This window comes from Bubalus bubalis, chromosome 11 (genome assembly GCF_019923935.1).
Source record: "Bubalus bubalis isolate 160015118507 breed Murrah chromosome 11, NDDB_SH_1, whole genome shotgun sequence".
Classification (NCBI taxonomy): domain Eukaryota; kingdom Metazoa; phylum Chordata; class Mammalia; order Artiodactyla; family Bovidae; genus Bubalus; species Bubalus bubalis.
In genome coordinates, this window is record NC_059167.1 from 97,744,819 (window position 1) to 97,764,784 (window position 19,966).

Genomic DNA, 19,966 nt, shown 5'->3' on the forward strand with positions numbered 1-19,966 from the left:
CCCAGAGACGGCAGCCCACCAGGCTCCCCCGTCCCTGGGGTTCTCCAGGCAAGAACACTGGAGTGGCTTGCCATTTCCTTCTCCAACGCATGAAAGTGAAAAGTGAAAGTGAAGTCGCTCAGTCGTGTCCGACTCAGTGACACCATGGACTGCAGCCTACCAGGCTCCTCCGTCCATGGGATTTTTTCCAGGCAAGAGTACTGGAGTGGGGTGCCATTGCATTCTCCAGTACATAGTTAGTACTCAATAAATATTTCATAAATATCATGCTAATAATGCTAATTATTAGGCTCCTACTATGTGTCAAGCACTTTGTTAACCACCATTCTACATATATTATTTCATTTAATTCCACTACTGCACTCTGAACTAGATACTGCTATCCCTGTTTTACAGATGAGGAAACTAAGGCCCAGAAAGATCGTGTAGGCCACACTGATTTAAAATCCAGATTTGTCTGACTCCCTAAACTATGCCCTTTTCAGGAAGTTACACTGCTTCAAGCTTTGTTTTTATGATGACCACAGGGTATCATTTAGGGATTGGATATAATCAACCTGAGCCACACGGAGCCTTTTCAATCAAAGCTGGACTAGGAACAGGGGAAGGTGCATTTAGATCAACTCAAGTCTGCCTCCTCCCACCTCTCTGTCCCAGTACACACCTCCAAGATGTGCTGGGAAAGGGGTCCCATCTCAGACACATGAGCCATAACTGACCTCAGGATTGGATTCAGAAGTCAGCTGAAAAGAAGAAAGTTACATACAGATCAGTTCAGCTCAGTTCAGTCACTCAGTTGTGTCCGACTCTTTGCGACCCCATGAATCGCAGCACACCAGGCCTCCCTGTCCATCACCAACTCCCGGGAGTTCACTCAAACTCACATCCATCGAGTCAGTGATGCTATCCAGCCATCTCATCCTCTGTCGTCCCCTTCTCCTCCTGCCCCCAATCCCTCCCAGCATCAGTCTTTTCCAATGACTCAACTCTTCGCATGTGGTGGCCAAAGTACTGCAGTTTCAGCTTTAGTATCATTCCTTCCAAAGAAATCCCAGGGCTGATCTCCTTCAGAATGGACTGGTTGGATCTCCTTGCAGTCCAAGGGACTCCCAAGAGTCTTCTCCAACACCACACTTCAAAAGCATCAATTCTTCAGCGCTCAGCTTTCTTCACAGTCCAACTCTCACATCCATACACGACCACAGGAAAAACCATAGCCTTGACTAGACGGACCTTTGTTGGCAAAGTAATGTCTCTGCTTTTCAATATGCTATCTAGGTTGGTCATAACTTTCCTTCCAAGGAGTAAGCGTCTTTTAATTTCATGGCTGCAGTCACCATCTGCAGTGATTTTGGAGCCCCCAAAAATAAAGTCTGACACTGTTTCCACTGTTTCCCCATCTATTTCCCATGAAGTGATGGGACCGGATGCCATGATCTTCATTTTCTGAATGTTGAGCTTTAAGCCAACTTTTTCACTCTCCTCTTTCACTTCCATCAAGAGGCTTTTTAGTTCCTCTTCACTTTCTGCCATAAGGGTGGTGTCATCTGCGTATCTGAGGTGATTGATATTTCTCCCGGCAATCTTGATTCCAGCTTGTGCTTCTTCCAGCCCAGCGTTTTTCATCATGTACTCTGCATATAAGTTAAATAAGCAGGGTGACAATATACAGCCTTGACGTACTCCTTTTCCTATTTGGAACCAGTCTGTTCTTCCATGTCCAGTTCTAACTGTTGCTTCCTGACCTGCATGTAGGTTTCTCAAGAGGCAGGTCAGGTAGTCTGGTCTTTCCAACTCTTGAAGAATTTTCCACAGTTTATTGTGATCCACACAGTCAAAGTCTTTGGCATAGTCAATAAAGCAGAAATAGATGTTTTTCTGGAACTCTTTTGCTTTTTCCATGATCCAGCAGATGTTGGCAATTTGATTTCTGGTTCCCCTGCCTTTTCTAAAACCAGGTTGAACAACTAGAAGTTCACGGTTCACGTATTGCTGAAGCCTGGCTTGGAGAATTTTGAGCATTACTTTACTAGCATGTGAGATGAGTGCAATTGTGCAGTAGTTTGAGCATTCTTTGGCATTGCCTTTCTTTGGGATTGGAATGAAAACACCTTTTCCAGTCCTGTGGCCACTGCTGAGTTTTCCAAATTTGCTGGCATATTGACTGCAGCACTTTCACAGCACCATCTTTCAGGATTTGGAATAGCTCAACTGGAATTCCATCACCTCCACTAGCTTTGTTTGTAGTGATGCTTTCTAAGGCCCACTTGACTTCACATTCCAGGATGTCTGGCTCTAGGTCAGTAATCACACCATCGTGATTATCTGGGTCGTGAAGATCTTTTTTGTATAGTTCTTACATACAGATAAGATTACTCCTAAAAATCCTTTCAGAAAATGCTGACTGGGAAGAGCCCTGGACAGACAGGCTTTTGTCCAGTTTCTCAGGTTAGGAATCAGATGAAGTATTAAAGTGGACTTATATGTACAGGTGGCACCAGTGGTAATGCCTCTGCCTGCCAATGCAGGAACAAGAGGGGTTTGATCCCTGGGTTGGGAAGATCCCTGGAGGAGGAAATGGCAACCCCCTCCAGTGTTCTTGCCTAGAGAATCCCATGGACAGAGGAGCCTGGCAGGCTGCAGACCGTGGGGTTGCAAGAGTGGGCCACGACTGAGCGCACACACACTACTACTGTACGTACCTAAGAGCCAGCATGACGGAATTGTGTTTACCTTTAAACTCCAGATCCATACACCCGGGCAAGTTTCTCACCCTGTGGAGGCCTCCAGAACTAGGTCACCCCAGAAACAGCACTGGGCCCTGAGCCCCGCATTTCTGCTCACTCTCAGGTACCCGGATCGAGGGAAACGCAGCGAAATGACTCACAACTGTAAGCACTTAACTCTGTCTCCGGGTTGCCTCCAGCACGGTAGGGTTAAAGTCAGCTGATGGTATCTTGCACAAGGTAAAGTGCTTTTTCTACTTTTATCCCTAAGGATATTTTCACATTTTCAAGGGAGGACAAGTCTTCAGTTTAAGCTCTAGCTCAAAAGTTGGTCTCCACTTTTACTCAGTAGCACATAAAGGGGTTTATTCAGAGAGGCTCTCAGTCAGACACTCCTCAGGAAACATTTAGAAGTAAAACACACACACGTTTTCATTCAATGCCCTTGAAGAACAGAGTCAAGTTCTCTTAATCTCATTCTGTCTCTAGCCTCAATTCCCATTCTTGGTGAAAATGACAGATCACTCAGATAATAGGTGAGCCAATCCCACCAGGGACCTATTTGGGAACAGAAACAACTTTGGTGCTGGCGATCAATTTAGGCCATTCCCTTGCTGCTCCCTCCTGGCTGACTCAGTTGTATTCAAAGCCACAAAATCACTGGATATCTCCAACGAAATCTCCATCGCCCTTCTTCCATAAGAATTAAAAGTTATCTTGATTCAAGTCTTTGAGCATGTTTTTAAAGCAACGTTAATGCTTTAGAAACAACTTTATTTGCAATGTATAATGATTCCTAGAAACATTTTTATTGCTGGATTTGCCACACATACACATGTAAAATGGCCCAGTATAAAATAATGTGAAAACAGCTATCATAAAGTAATTTGAAATGCACTCAGAAGAGAATATGATAAGCTGTGCGACCATACTGTTGCTTTTATTCTATTTTTTATTAGTGCCAGGAAGGCTGCATTCTGTGTGGTCATTCTGAATGAAACCAAAGCCCCCTAATGAGTTCACACCTCACTCATTATCTGGATCTCTTCAATTATACATTTATATTCCTCCTTGTGATTTTAAGGATTATTTAAAAACAACAAAAAAAATGTCTGCCTGATGAGTCTGCCCCATCAATGCAAAGCAAAAGAAGAAAACTGGTTTATGAGACCAACAGCCTGGGCCACTTCAGCCTGATGCTGCTAAGTATACATTCAAATGTGTCCTGGTAAACATACTTCAGAACCACTCATCCCAAATTTCAAGCGTGGAGGTCCTTTTTCCTAAGGCCCTTGTACGCTCATTTCTTAGTTTTTGTTTTTGTTTTACGATGCTCTGCAACAAAAGCACCCCAATTTTCTTCTGCTCTTACCTGCACCACCTTGACTGTGATGGTATCTATTCAGAATCGACATCCTGTGGCTTACTTTTACCTCTCCTCTCTCTGCCAGCTTCAGAGGGACTCAAGAGCATCATTTGAAAAGGAGGGTCTTTCCAGTGATGATTTTCACAATGTTGTGAGTGCCTACTTAGCAATGAGAGTTGCCTTGCCAAGCCGAAGCAGTGGGAAAGAGAAAGCACACATACCTTTATGTTTGGATGATAAAGAGGAGAAGAATACCAGACAAAGAGAAACTGTACTGCCTGGTTTCCTTTGTTTTGCTGAGAAACCGCAGAACCCTCTGGGGGAAAAGTCAGAAGGCCCCTAAGGTGTTCCTACAATTTAACGCTTTGTCAGAGTGGCTGAGAGGAGGAGAGGTGGAAAAACAGAGGGGCTGGAGGGTGGGTGTAATTGTTACCTATCTCTTCCACCATGAGTCTATCTAAAATCATGTAAAATCAGGCAATGATCATTTCATTTGCTCACCCATCTTCAATCTGCAATAAGCAACGAATCTAGAATCCACAATTTAACTCTACTGCTCAATGTTATATCTCAACTTCAGATATTCAACTAATGTTAACAGCAAATTGTTTCCTAGCTATTTTTACACTTCAGTGTAAACAGCCCAATATACATATATAATGGATACATATATGTAGTAAAGGCTTCCCTGATGGCTCAGATGGTCAAAGAATCTGCCTGCAATGCAGGAAACCCAGGTTCCATTCCTGGGTGGGGAAGATCCCCTGGAGAAGGAAATGGCCACCCACACCAATATTCTTGTCTGGAGAACTCCATGGACAGAGGAGCCTGGTGGGCTACAGTCCATGGGATTGTAGAGTCGGACTGTGACTGAGTGACTAACACACAACACACACACACACACACACACACACAGAAATCTTGCAAAGAACAAAGAAGGGAAACAAAACTGTCAAGTTACAGGAGCTTCCAACCCATCTTGTATCTTGTATCTTGCAGGGATACAAGACCTGAAGGTGGTGCCAGAATTAAGTATATGTGACCTGAATTTTATATCCATTAAGTAACTGCTGTATTCTTGAGATTACACAGTAAGTATTGCATATAAATATAAAGATGTATACATACACATTTAAGCTAAAAACCATTTAGAAAAAGACTGATGTGAGTGCCTACTTCTCAATGAGAAACTAAACCATGTTTGTAAGCTGTGCCTAAGACATACATTAATCTCTAAATTACAGTCCTCTAATCATTCTCCTCCATCACCAGGACTCAGATGTTGTGATGTGGGTCATTAAAACCACTTTTCAGAGAGATTAACACCTGCCTCGTTCATTTCTGAATTATATGGTAAAAACCATCATTTCACTCCTAATAACTTTTGCCACAAAAACAAGGAAAAAGGAAACAAAATCTTAGTTATAAGAGCTTGTAATTCCTTCGGCAGTGATGTAAAACCTTAAGGTGGTACCAGAATTAAGTATGTTTGACCTGAATTTTATAACCATAAGGCAAAGGCTGTATTTTTGAGACTACATAGTAAATTCTGCCCATCAAAAATACATCATCTTGTCATGTAAGAACTGCCAATTCCATCTTGCCAGTTAAGGATTAACAATCCTCAAATCAGGTAAAAATCCTGCCAGATTTTTTCACAGGCAATCACACCTTACAAAAACACATCTTTGGCCAATGTTTGGCTTTGTTCTTACATGTATAACAGGAGAATGCACTCTTCACTGATCTGACCACACAAGATGCTACAGAAAGAACATACATCAAGGTCCAAATACAAAGGATTATCCTGTAAAACTGAAGGAAAATCCTCTAAAGGATACGGATTATGGTCAACCAAGAAAAGTTCCAACTGAAAATCTTTTTTAAAAATTTAAGTGCTAAGAAATGTGTGCCACAAGTTCGAAAGTTATTGCTTCCTCTTATTTCTTCAATTTTAAAAAGATATAAATTACACAAAATAATTTTCCTGCATTATTTTCAAGTTTCTCAAGCAAATTCTAATGATATTTTTAATAGCGGAGGGAACTATATATCTTACAATAGCTTATAATGAAAAATATCTGAAAAAGAATATATATGTGCATAACTGAATCACTGTGCACTTGAATTAACACAACACTGTAAATTAACCACACCTCAATAAAAAAACAAAAAGGGAGACCTGCTTAAAAAAATCTAAAGCATTGCAAACTAATCATGTAGCTAGCAAAGTTTCAGAGGAATTTCACATCATTTTTTAAAAAGATAACAATATGATTTTAAAAGATGGAAGATAGTATTTTGTAAAGTTAATTATACTTTGCTAAAGTTCCTAGCCCTGAATATATTGCACTTTGACATGACTTTGACTAAGAAAATAATTTTCTCTCTTCAGATGTTCTCAGGTTTTTTAGAGCTTAAGTGGAGGTAATTCAAAATTGGCTGTTTTAAAATTAAGAATTCACACGGTAAAACACTCTTCAGTTACCTGTTAATTCTTGGAGTTTAAAATCCTTTATATTTGTAAGTTATATTCATTTGTCAGTTTGTAGCTACCTGAATCGGAGAAGGCAATGGCACCCCACTCCAGTACTCTTGCCTGGAAAATCCCATGGATGGAGGAGCCTGGCAGGCTGCAGTCCATGGGGTCGCTAAGAGTTGGACACAACTGAGCGACTTCACTTTCACTCTTTACTTGCATGCACTAGAGGAGGAAATGGCAACCCACTCCAGTGTTCTTGCCTGGAGCATCCCAGGGACGGGGGAGTCTGGTGGGCTGCTGTCTCCGGGGTCGCACAGAGTCGGACACTACTGAAGAGACTTAGCAGCAGCAGCAGCAGCAGCTATCTGTATACGAATTTGTAACAAACTATATCAGTTCAGTTCAGTTGCTCAGTCGTGTCTGACTCTTTGCGACCCCATGAATCGCAGCACGTCAGGCCTCCCTGTCCATCACCAGCTCCCAGAGTTCACCCAAACTCATGTGTATCGAGTCAGTGATGCCATCCAGCCATCTCATAGTTAACCCTTGAACAACATGGGTTTGAACTGTACAGGTCCACTTATACAGCTATTTTTTTTCAATACCATAATACCACATGATCCACGGACTTCCCAAGTGATGCTAGTGGTAAAGAACCTGCCTGCCAATGCAGCAGATGTAAGAAATGAGGGTTCGATCCCTAGGTTGGAAAGATCCCCTAGAGGAGGGCATGGCAACCCACTCAAGTATTCTTGCCTGGAGAATCCCATGGACAAAGGAGTCCGCTGGTCTTCAGCTCATAGAGTCACGGAAGAGTCAGACACAACTGAAGCGACTTAGAACGCAGGCACACCCATGATTCATGGATAGCTAAACCTGCTGGAGGTTGAATCCATGCATTCTGAGAAACCCTGGACACAGGAATTCTGGATATGCAAGTCTGGCTACAAGTTATGATCAGAATTTTGCCATTGTAGAAGGTCAGCATTTCAACCCCCATACTGTTCAAGAGTTCAACTGTTACTTTAAAAATAACACCACTCATAAACTTATGTATTGTAGTATTTCTTAAACTGGGAAATATTGGAATGCCCATACATACAAGAGTGGTTGAACAAAGTATGATGTAGCCACATGTACTGTAAACATAGACTACTATGCAGCTGTGAAAAAGAATGAGGAAGATCTTTATGACATAATTTCCAGAATATTCTATTAACTGAAAATAGCACAAATGAGTATTTACCCTTCCTGTGAGAAAGAAGGGTATATAAGAAAATTTGTTACTTGCAGCCAAGTAATTTTAATAAACCCAATGTGATATAGGATGTGGCTTATAAAGTAATTAAAGTCACTGATTTTGAGAGTCAGGAGCATCGAGGAAGGGGCTGCAGTAGGAAACTCTCTAGTGTAACTTCCTAACTGCATTAGAATCCTTCTCAGCAGCTACTGAACAGGCTTTCAGTGGGTTTATCTGAGCCTCTACTGGAAGGATGCCAGTGAGATGAATCCTTACTGTCGGGTACCATTACTGCAGGTTATCGTTTGATTAAGGTACTGTTCCGTTGTGAAACTCTTATGAGTCGTACTTTTCAAAGGACAGACTTCCTAGTGGGAATCAACATGAAGGTTTAGAAGTGAATGAAGCTGATAACCTGAACTAGGACCAGTGCCTTGATCACTGGAGGTGCTCACTGGGATCCATTATGACTGCTCTTTGAATCATTCACATAGCAAGCATTGATTAAATACCTTACTGGCGAGGCACCCTGTGAAAGATAAAAAGACAAATAAGACATGATTCATCTCTTTAAAAGAGTCCTATCTCTGATTTGACCTTTCATTTCAAAGAGGAATGCTCCCAAATTTTTTTTTATTCCATGGAGAAATTTGTTCATATTTTCTTCTTCTTTATGGTGTATTTGTTCTGCTGTGTATTCTTCACCAATTATTTGGGTTTTTTCCCCAGTGCCTTTGCAGAGGTCCCATTCTAATCATTTCTGATTATCTCTGGTCATAGCATGGAGGCCATTCTTTCCGGCTTCGCATGTGCTCCTGGCTTGCAACTCCTCTGACTTGGAATGTCCCTGGTCCTTTTACTGATCAAGTCAAGGAGCTGCACAGCTGACTGCCACCCTGTCTCCCCAGTCCTACCACTCCAACAGCAAGCATCGCTTCCGTGCGTCTCCACACTCTGCCCCATTTTCCTGGTCGCTCAGGTGCCAAGGATGTACTGGAAGTCTATTGAAGGCTTTCAATTCTAAGGGAAGGGTTTCCAGTTTCCCCTAGGGTCTGCTACTTCGTATTGGAAGGCTCTGCATATTGTTAAGGATCCATCAGCACTGTGTGCTCAGTCGCTTCAGTTGTGTCTGACTCTTTGTGACCCCATGGACTGTAGCCCACCAGGCTCCTCTGTCCATGGAGTTCTCCAGGCAAGAATACTGGAGTGGGTTGCCATTTCCTTCTCCAGGGGATCTTGCTGACCCAGGGATCGAACCCAGGTCTCCTGCATTGCAGGCAGATTCTTTACCCCGAGCCACTGGGGAGGCCAGATCCACAGAACATATATCTGCTCTCAGATTTCTTTCACAATTGGGTCCAAATTTTACTTTATCTAGCAGTAATTAGTCATGGGATGTGATTTTCTACTTTACTCTGATTCCTAAGTTCACTGAATAAGGCATTTTCATCTCTGTTTCATACTCCACACAGTTAACAGGACAGCTTGGGGCCCTAGCCGGGTTTATGTGCTTTAATCCTGGTATCTCCACACATGACTACCACGGTCATCCTCCTAAAATCGCCTTACACTATGTCACCTCCCTTCTCCAACACGGCGGTGGAGTTTTGTGATCCTCAGCCTCGATACATGACCTGAGTCTGCTTTCCCAGCCTCACGGTCACTGCATCCTTCCGTTAGCCTGTCACTGAACGTCACTGTCCTTTCCTCAGTCCTGTTGCGCAGTTAGAGTCAGCACCCTGCTTCTATGTTTCCAAGCTTGTGTTGTAATTGTTGTTTAGTTGCTAAGGTGAGTTCGACTATTTGTGACCACATGGACTATAACTTGCCAGGTTTCTCTGTCCATGGGATTCTCCAGGCAAGAATACTGGAGTGGGTTGCCATTTCCTTAGGGGATCTTCCAGATCCAGGGAACAAACCTGGGTCTTCTACATTGGCAGGCAGATTCTCTACCACTGAGCTACCAAGGAAGCCCTGTGTTATAGTTAGTTGTCTATACACTGTTCTCTGGTACTGGACTTACCTCATTTCAAAGCAACAGATTTCTTCATTTATTTTTCTTTTTAACACACTGACAAATTTAATTAAAAAAACAAACTCTATTATATCTGCTAGCATAATATTCTAAATTATATATCAAAAAGGCTAAAAACAAAAGAATGAATAAAAATATATGGAAACATTCAAACAAAAAACATAGAGTTGGCAATCTTAATTTCAAACTTTAAGATGAAAAGAATTAGGAAGGACAAGAGAGCATCATTTTTTATATTTATAAAAGATATATAGTCCCAATATAGCTATGATGATAACGGAGCTTTATGTAAATAAATAACATAATATTGACATAATACAAGAACTGTTGGAAGCAAGGAGAGAGTAAGACTTCAGTTCTGTAGCATATGTCATAGCCACGAGCACGCTGCGGCTCAGTACATGATCACTGACATAAAGGGGCAGTGCCACACTGGACTAACTCAGGGAGCTGTTTCCTGGGAATCCAAGCAACAAAAGACCTTTTCCCCAGGGTCTAACCCGCACCCCCACCCGTACCTTCTCCCACGCTGCCCAGGTAAGTTCGAAGGTAGTAAGATCCCTGTCTCGCATAACTCGCAAAGCAAACCTTAAGGTTCACACACCACAGAACCCAAGTGCACTCCCACCCCATGAACCTCATATCTGCAAAGTGCCCTCTCCTTTTACTACAGCTGCAACCCAAATGAGCAGAGTGTGGACCTCAAACTTAAATGTTTTCTTATTTAAAACAGAAACAGACACACAGACATAGAAAAACAACTTATGGTTACCAAAGGGGAAGTGGGAGGGATAATTGGGAATTTAGGATTAACAGATACATACTATTGTACAGAAAATAGATAAACAAGTACCACCTACTGTATAACACAGAGAACTATTTCAGAAGCTTGTGATAACCTATAATGGAAAGGAATCTGAAAAACAATATATATGTGTGTGTACATGTATATGCTGTACACCTGGAACTAACACAGCACTGTAAACCAACTATACGTCAATAAAAACAAAACAAAACCCCTGAAACCACAAATCAAACCTAATGATGACATAATCGTGCGTTGTGTGTGCTTAGTCGTGTCCGACTCTTTGTAACCCCATGGACTGTAGCCTATCTAAGCTCCTCTGTCCATGGAATTTTCCCGGTAAGAATACTAGAGCTGCAGTGGGTTGCCATTTCCTACTCCAGGGACTTATTCTTGTGTGTATTTAAAAAAGAAAAAAAAAAACCTGCTATATATTAGTAGTAGTTATCTCTAGATCTTTGTCTTATGCTATATTATTTCCTACACTTATCCATTTCCTATAATAAACATGCCTTTTACAATTTTTTTAAGTATTAATAAATATTTCAAAAAACACTTCTGAGAATAAATGTTCTCTTGTAGTGTAGCAACATATGTCCAGCAGATGGCGCAAAACCTCAATCCAGAATTAAAACAGACATAAAAAATGATAACCCTACTGCTCCAAGAAAGCGCATGTGGAGGGGACGTTTCCTGGTGGCCACAGATCAGTCAACGTGCACGCTGGCTCTAGAATTTGTGTTCCTCGAAGGTAATCTGTTTGACCTCTTCTACAGCCAAAGGCGAGTCATTGCAAAGAAAAGGAAGAAGACTATAAAGAGGGGGCATATGGAACTTCCAGAAGCTGCCACACAAGATGATTTATAGAGTGTCAACGTGATGTCACACCTGCAAAGGGTTTTGCAGGTTGTAGAGTCCATCAGTTTTCAAACATTGTTTTTTAGATTTTTCTCAGAGTAAACCCCAATATATTGAGCCAATAACACTCTAGCTATTCTAATTGGAGTGGGGGTTAGGGACAAGAGCCATCCCGAGCCTACTCTTTTTGTCCAAGTTTCCTCACCCCCGTACCCGGAGCTGGCATAATCAAGCATTGGCTATACTTAATCAACAGCTATGCAATCCATAAAATACTTCTAAGAAGCCCTAGAGAAACCCCCTAAGGGCAGTGCAATACTTTTACTTTACTACTCTCCTCCTCAGAGGAGTAGAGTTTCCAATTTGAAATGGAAACATGCATAAAAACAAACCAAAAAAAGTCACTAATTGATTTTAAAAGAAAAATCAGTAAGGACATTCAAAATGCATCAATAAATTCAATACTCATACATTCCACACATTTGACATCTGCAATTAAAATTTATGTTGAATTAAATTAACTTTCAGTTCAGTTCAGTCACTCAGTTGTGTCCGACTCTTTGCGACCCCATGAATCGCAGCACGCCAGGCCTCCCTGTCCATCACCAACTCCCAGAGGTCACCCAGACTCACGTCCATCGAGTCAGTGATGCCATCCTGCCATCTCATCCTCTGTCATCCCCTTCTCCTTCTGCCCCCAATCCCTCCCAGCATCAGTCTTTTCCAATGACTCAACTCTTCACATCAGGTGGCCAAAGTATTGGAGTTTCAGCTTCAGCATCATTCCTTCCAAAGAAATCCCAGGGCTGATCTCCTTCAGAATGGACTGGTTGGATCTCCTTGCAGTCCAAGGGACTCTCACGAGTCTTCTCCAACACCACAGTTCAAACGCCTCAATTCTTCGGCGCTCAGCCTTCTTCACAGTCCAACTCTCACATCCGTACATGACCACAGGAAAAACCGTAGCCTTGACTAGACTAACCTTTGTTGGCAAAGTAATGTCTCTGCTTTTCAATATGCTATCTAGGTTGGTCATAACTTTCCTTCCAAGGAGTAAGCGTCTTCTAATTTCATGGCTGCAGTCACCATCTGCAGTGATTTTGAAGCCCCCCAAAATAAAGTCTGATGCTGTTTCCACTGTTTCCCCATCTATTTCCCATGAAAGTGATGGGACCGGATGCCATGATCTTTATTTTCTGAATGTTGAGCTTTAAGCCAACTTTTTCGCTCTCCTCTTTCACTTCCATCAAGAGGCTTTTAGTTCCTCTTCACTTTCTGCCATAAGGGTGGTGTCATCTGCATATCAGGTTATTGATATTTCTCCCGGCAATTTCGATTCCAGCTTGTGTTTCTTCCAGTCCAGCATTTCTCATGATGTACTCTGCATAGAAGTTAAATAAGTAGGGTGACAATATACAGCCTTGATGTACTCCTTTACCTATTTGGAACCAGTCTGTTGTTCCATGTCCTGTTCTAACTGTTGCTTCCTGACCTGAATACAGATTACTCAAGAGGCAGGTCAGGTGGTCTGGTATTCCCTTCTCTTTCAGAATTGTCCACAGTTTATTGTGATCCACACAGTCAAAGGCTTTGGCATAGCCAATAAAGCAGAAATAGATGTTTTTCTGGAACTCTCTTGCTTTGTCCATGATCCAGAGGATGTTGGCAATTTGATCTCTGGTTCCTCTGCCTTTTCTAAAACCAGCTTGAACATCAGGAAGTTCACAGTTCACATATCGCTGAAGCCCGGCTGGGAGAATTTTGAGCATTACTTTACTAGCATGTGATATGAGTGCAATTGTGCAGTAGTTTAAGCATTCTTTGGCATTGCCTTTCTTTGGGATTGGAATGAAAACTGACCTTTTCCAGTCCTGTGGCCACTGCTGAGTTTTCCCAATTTGCTGGCATATTGACTGCAGCTCTTTCACAGCATCATCTTTCAGGATTTGAAATAGCTCAACTGGAATTCCATCACCTCCACTAGCTTTGTTCGTAGTGATGCTCGCTAAAGCCCACTTGACTTCACATTCCAGGATGTCTGGCTCTAGGTGAGTGACCACACCATCGTGATTATCTGGGTCATGAAGATCTTTTTGTATAGTTCTTCTGTGTATTCTTGCCACCTCTTCTTAATATCTTCTGCTTCTGTTAGGTCCATACCATTTCTGTCCTTTATTGAGCCCATCTTTGCATGAAATCTTCCCTTGGTATCTCTAATTTTCTTGAAGAGATCTCTAGTCTTTCCCATTCTGTTGTTTTCCTCTATTTCTTTGCACTGATCGCTGACAAAGGCTTTCTTATCTCTTCTTGCTATTCTTTGGAACTCTGCATTCAGATGCTTATATCTTTCCTTTTCTCCTTTGCTTTTTGCTTCTCTTCTTTTCACAGCTATTTGTAAGGCCTCCCCAGACAGCCATTTTGCTTTTTTGCAAATCCAAATTAACTTTGGATTCACTTAAATCCTTTTTATGATTTAAAATCCTTTTCAATCCTTTCCAAGGTTTATGCAAACTACAGGAAGTCAGTATTTGAGCTAAAGCAAGCTTTCCTGAGAAATATAACCATATTCTTGGATAAGCACATTCATTTGTATCAATAAAGTTTACTTGTATCAATAAAATATTCTTAAGCTGTACTCTCTGTACCATCTATATTGCAAAATGCAATTATAGACCATAACAAATAGTGATTTGACAACAAGAAACTAGTTTTTTTTTTAGAAATTTTGGAATTCCATGAAAATCTGACTAAATAATGTTTACAAAGTAGAAGTAACAACCTATTTAAATGCATTCGCCTAAAGTTTCTTTTCAATACAAGGCTAAATTTAGCTTTAGGAAATTATTTTTAGAAAGTTTCCCTTTGTTTTGAACAACATATCTACCTGAAGCATTGCTTGTTATTCCTAAGAGTTGCCTGGCTGGTTAGCTGGCTTAGTAGTTCAACCTTGTCCTCTCTGTGACCCCTAAGACTGCAGCCCGCCAGGCTCCTCTGTCCATGGGGATTCTGCAGGCAAGAATACTGGAGTGGGTTGCCATGCCCTCCTCCAAGGGATCTTCCCAACCCAGGTCTCCCGCACTGCAGGTGGATTCTTGACTGTCTGAGCCACGCTGTCTGGTTTATGGTAAGGTTGCGGATTAGAGCTTCCCAGGTTGCACTAGTGGTCAAGAACTCCCACGCCAATGCGGGAGACATAAAAGCACAGGTTTGACACCTGGTTAGGGAAGACCCCTTGGAGGACAGCATGGATTAAAACGTTTCACCTGTGGCTTCTCAGCATATTAACCATGTTCCAAGCTGATAGTCGGGGACTTCCCTGATACCTCAGGTGGTCAAGAATCCTCCTGCAATGCGCGAGGCCTGGGTTCAATCCCTGGGTTGGGAAGATGCCCTGGAGAAGGGAAAGGCTACCCACGCTTTCACTTTCAAGCGGACAGTCAAAACAAAAATACCGAAGTAAATAGGGTTTGGCAGTAGCAGAGCTGGTCCTAAATTCTGACTTCTGGGGAGGGGTGCTTCCCTGACAGACAGGGCAGCCACAGCGTCGGCCACGTCTGGAATGCTTAGGCAAGCAAGGCCACGGCTTCCCCTCGGAACCGGCAGATGTTAGGTCCAGCTCGGGTGCGGCCTGGGACGCCCGTAGGGCCTTAAAAAAAAAAAAAAACAACCCACTGACTTCTGCTGTCAGTGGCACAGGTGGTAAAGAACCCGTGGTCCCAATGCAGGAGACACAGAAGAGCCACGAGTTCGATCCCTGGGTCGGGAAGGGAATGACTACCCACCCCAGGCTTCTTGCCTGGAGAGTCCCATGGACAGAGGGAGCCTGGCGGCCGCCAGTCCATAGAGTCACAGAGGGTCTAAAGACGGGACTGAAGAGTTTAGTCTCAGAGTTTAGACTAAAGAGTCTAAGACACGGCTGAAGCGACTGAGCACACACGCCCGCCTCTCCTAGCACTGGGGCCTTCAGCCTCTGTTTCCCCAGGTGGTAACATCAGAACAGTTAGACTGACCTGAGTGGGTGACTAAGCGGTTGTCGCCCAGCTCCAAACCCACCTTCTTCCCACGCGGGGAGACGTTAGGACCCGGGTTCTGCAGACCACAGTTTGACTCTGCCGACAGGGGGCGCCGGCGGGCGACAGGAGGCTGGCGCGGGTCAGCGCGCATGCGCCTCTGGCTCTTTCCTGTTTCTACAGCAACGCGTTCTCGCGGCAGGGGCTGTTGGGTTCCAGTTCTCAGGACCTCCCCCCACCCCACGCTCCATCCCCGAGGCCCAGCCTAACGTGTCCCCGAGGCCCAGCCTAACGTGTCCCGAGGCCCAGCCTAACGTGTCCCCGCAGAACTACCAGCACCAGCTGTCCCGGGCCCCGCCCCAGCAACTGACCCATGAGAAGGCAGTCACCACTGCAGGGGTTCTCCCTGAGGCTGACGAGCCAAGCCCCACACTGGGCTCGTCAGCCAGGGGCCACGCCACGGGAAGAGGAGCCCCCGGGAAGCGTGTCTTGAAGGCGAGCGGGGCTTACTTTCAGGAGGGCCGGAAGGCCGTGGGTCACAGACTCCACTCAAAGGGCGCAAACAGAATCTCGCACTCCCGGGGACCCAGGGCAGAGACGGTAATGGGAAAGCAGCCTGGGCCAGACCCACTTGCTGATCTCGGGAGAGCCTCCTGGACAGGCAGGAGGCAGCTGGGACTCACCCCGGGGACACAAGCACTGTCAGCAGCCACTTGTGGGAGCTCGTCCCACCACGAGGACGCTGGAGGTGGTAAACACCGTTTCAGAATCCTGCCTCCAGCTTACTAGTGCCGGTCCAGGCCCCACCCATCAGCCAGTTTGCACTGGATCTGATGGCCTGGGGCGGAGCAGCCAGCTGGGAAGGGACACAGCCCCACCCATTAGCAGGCAGGCTGCTGAAGGACCCTAGAACTCCCAGGGGCGGGGGTCACAGCAAGGTCAGGACACAGCCCCGCCCACCTGAGAGATGGCACTAGCCCCCACTACCCCAGGGCACCACAGCCTGCGACCCCCACCCCCCAAATGTGTCCATCGGTGGACTGGCACTACCCCGGCCCCTTTTCTAATTAGTAAAACCGCTAATTAGAAAACATACATGCATGTATGGATGTGAGAGTTGGACTGTGAAGAAAGCTGAGCGCCGAAGAATTGATGCTTTTGAACTGTGGTGTTGGAGAAGACTCTTGAGAGTCCCTTGGACTGCAAGGAGATCCAACCAGTCCATTCTAAAGGAGGTCAGTCCTAGGTGTTCACTGGAAGGACTGATGCTAAAGCTGAAACTCCAACACTTTGGCCACCTCATGCGAAGGGTTGACTCATTGGAAAAGACCCTGATGCTGGGAGGGATTGGGGGCAGGAGGAGAAGGGGACGACCGAGAATGAGATGGCTGGATGGCATCACCGACTCGATGCACGAGAGTTTGAGTGAACTCCGGTAGTTGGTGATGGACAGGGAGGCCAGGCGTGCTGCGATTCATGGGGTCGCAAAGAGGCGGACACGACTGAGCGACTGAACTGAACATGCTCCCTATATTTTCGTGCTGTGCTTACTGGCTCTGTCGTGTCCGATTCTTTGTGACCCCATGAACTTTTGCCTGGGGATTCTGTCCAAGGGGATTCTCCAGGCAAGAATACTGGAGTGGGTTGCCATGCCCTCCTCCAAGGGATCTTCCCAACCCAGGTCTCCCGCACTGCAGGTGGATTCTTGACTGAGCCACGCTGTCTGGTTTATGGTAAGGTTGTGGATTAGGGCTTCCCAGGTTGCACTAGTGGTCAAGAACTCCCACGCCAATGCGGGAGACATAAAAGCACAGGTTTGACACCTGGTTAGGGAAGACCCCTTGGAGGACAGCATGGATTAAAACGTTTCACCTGTGGCTTCTCAGCATATTAACCATGTTCCAAGCTGATAGTCGGGGACTTCCCTGATACCTCAGGTGGTCAAGAATCCTCCTGCAATGCGCGAGACCTGGGTTCAATCCCTGGGTTGGGAAGATGCCCTGGAGAAGGGAAAGGCTACCCACGCTTTCACTTTCAAGCGGACAGTCAAAACAAAAATACCGAAGTAAACAGGGTTTGGCAGTAGCAGAGCTGGTCCTAAATTCTGACTTCTGGGGAGGGGTGCTTCCCTGACAGACAGGGCAGCCACAGCGTCGGCCACGTCTGGAATGCTTAGGCAAGCAAGGCCACGGCTTCCCCTCGGAACCGGCAGATGTTAGGTCCAGCTCGGGTGCGGCCTGGGACGCCCGTAGGGCCTTAAAAAAAAAAAAAAACAACCCACTGACTTCTGCTGTCAGTGGCACAGGTGGTAAAGAACCCGCGGTCCCAATGCAGGAGACACAGAAGAGCCACGAGTTCGATCCCTGGGTCGGGAAGGGAATGACTACCCACCCCAGGCTTCTTGCCTGGAGAGTCCCATGGACAGAGGGAGCCTGGCGGCCGCCAGTCCATAGAGTCACAGAGGGTCTAAAGACGGGACTGAAGAGTTTAGTCTCAGAGTTTAGACTAAAGAGTCTAAGACACGGCTGAAGCGACTGAGCACACACGCCCGCCTCTCCTAGCACTGGGGCCTTCAGCCTCTGTTTCCCCAGGTGGTAACATCAGAACAGTTAGACTGACCTGAGTGGGTGACTAAGCGGTTGTCGCCCAGCTCCAAACCCACCTTCTTCCCACGCGGGGAGACGTTAGGACCCGGGTTCTGCAGACCACAGTTTGACTCTGCCGACAGGGGGCGCCGGCGGGCGACAGGAGGCTGGCGCGGGTCAGCGCGCATGCGCCTCTGGCTCTTTCCTGTTTCTACAGCAACGCGTTCTCGCGGCAGGGGCTGTTGGGTTCCAGTTCTCAGGACCTCCCCCCACCCCACGCTCCATCCCCGAGGCCCAGCCTAACGTGTCCCCGAGGCCCAGCCTAACGTGTCCCCGAGGCCCAGCCTAACGTGTCCCGAGGCCCAGCCTAACGTGTCCCCGAGGCCCAGCCTAACGTGTCCCGAGGCCCAGCCTAACGTGTCCCGAGGCCCAGCCTAACGTGTCCCCGCAGAACTACCAGCACCAGCTGTCCCGGGCCCCGCCCCAGCAACTGACCCATGAGAAGGCAGTCACCACTGCAGGGGTTCTCCCTGAGGCTGACGAGCCAAGCCCCACACTGGGCTCGTCAGCCAGGGGCCACGCCACGGGAAGAGGAGCCCCCGGGAAGCGTGTCTTGAAGGCGAGCGGGGCTTACTTTCAGGAGGGCCGGAAGGCCGTGGGTCACAGACTCCACTCAAAGGGCGCAAACAGAATCTCGCACTCCCGGGGACCCAGGGCAGAGACGGTAATGGGAAAGCAGCCTGGGCCAGACCCACTTGCTGATCTCGGGAGAGCCTCCTGGACAGGCAGGAGGCAGCTGGGACTCACCCCGGGGACACAAGCACTGTCAGCAGCCACTTGTGGGAGCTCGTCCCACCACGAGGACGCTGGAGGTGGTAAACACCGTTTCTGGTAAACACCGTTTCAGAATCCTGCCTCCAGCTTACTAGTGCCGGTCCAGGCCCCACCCGTCAGCCAGTTTGCACTGGATCTGATGGCCTGGGGCGGAGCAGCCAGCTGGGAAGGGACACAGCCCCACCCATTAGCAGGCAGGCTGCTGAAGGACCCTAGAACTCCGGGGGGCGGGGGGGGGGGGGGGTCACAGCAAGGTCAGGACACAGCCCCGCCCACCTGAGAGATGGCACTAGCCCCCACTACCCCAAGGCACCACAGCCTGCGACCCCCACCCCCCAAATGTGTCCATCGGTGGACTGGCACTACCCCTGGCCCCTCCCTTATCTACTTAGTAAAAATGCTAATTAGAAAACATACATGCTCCCTATGTTGGTGTCCTGTGCTTACTGGCTCACTCATGTCCGATTCTTTGTGACCCCATGAACTTTTGCCCGCCAGGCTCTTCTGTCCATGGGGATTCTCCACGCAAGAATTCAGGAGTGGGTTACCATGCCTTCCTCCAGGGGATCTTCCCGACCCAGGGATAAGACCGGGGGTATCCTGAATTGCAGGCGGATTCTTTACCAGCTGAGCTACTTGTATAGCCGCATTTTTTACAATAGCTAAAATACGGAAGCAACTGCGCAGTGGTAAAGAATCTGCCCGCCAATGCAAGAGATTCAAGAGACAGGTTCAATCGCTGGGTAGGGAAGAACCCCTGGAGTAGAAAATGGCAATCCACTCTTGTATGCTTGCCTGGAAAATCCCATGGAGGATCCTGGCCGGCTACAGTCTATGGGGGTCACAAAGAGTGGGGCACGACTGAGCGCGCACACACCAAGTGCCCATTATTGAATGAATGGATAAAGAATATGTGGTGCATATACATATAATGGAATATTACTCAGCTACAAAAAAATTAAATCTTGCATTTTGCAACAACATGGGTGTACCCAGAGGGTATTATGCTAAGACAAGTAAGCCAG

General features: G+C 46.0%; 2 protein-coding genes across 8 annotated transcripts in view; one reads left to right on the forward strand and one right to left on the reverse strand.

Moving 5' to 3' along the window:
* LOC112577622 (ARL14 effector protein-like) overlaps positions 1–19,966 on the reverse strand; it is a 38,274-nt gene that overhangs the window by 13,778 nt on the left and 4,530 nt on the right. The window contains exons 1-2 of one of the 7 annotated variants that reach the window (XM_025296418.2): positions 15,523–15,699; positions 665–743 (exon numbers count right to left, since the gene is read on the reverse strand). The exons of 1 other annotated variant lie outside the window; for it this stretch is intronic. The gene's annotated coding sequence lies outside the window, so the exon portion shown is untranslated. Of the gene's footprint in view, positions 1–664; positions 744–15,522; positions 15,700–16,032; positions 16,166–16,205; positions 16,338–18,141; positions 18,348–19,966 lie in introns of those variants that run through there. 5 more of the 7 variants (XM_025296420.3, XM_025296416.2, XM_025296421.2 and 2 more) reach the window with 5 other exon arrangements.
* LOC123328333 lies at positions 11,330–19,022 on the forward strand. The gene is made up of 3 exons (XM_044925550.1): positions 11,330–11,405; positions 15,632–16,270; positions 18,980–19,022. Exons 1-3 carry the CDS (start codon positions 11,330–11,332, stop codon positions 19,000–19,002), a joined length of 738 nt encoding a protein of 245 aa, XP_044781485.1. The 3' UTR covers positions 19,003–19,022.

What these genes read in the sequence shown, in the direction of transcription:
- LOC123328333 (XM_044925550.1), top strand. Translation starts at nt 11,330, where the DNA reads ATGTGGAGGGGACGTTTCCTGGTGGCCACAGATCAGTCAACGTGCACG. An exon ending in AGAATTTGTGTTCCTCGAAG is followed by an intron (nt 11,406 to 15,631) that starts GTAATCTGTTTG and finishes CTCTGCCGACAG; the next exon opens with GGGGCGCCGGCGGGCGACAG. An exon ending in CCACCACGAGGACGCTGGAG is followed by an intron (nt 16,271 to 18,979) that starts GTGGTAAACACC and finishes AGGACGCTGGAG; the next exon opens with GTGGTAAACACCGTTTCTGG.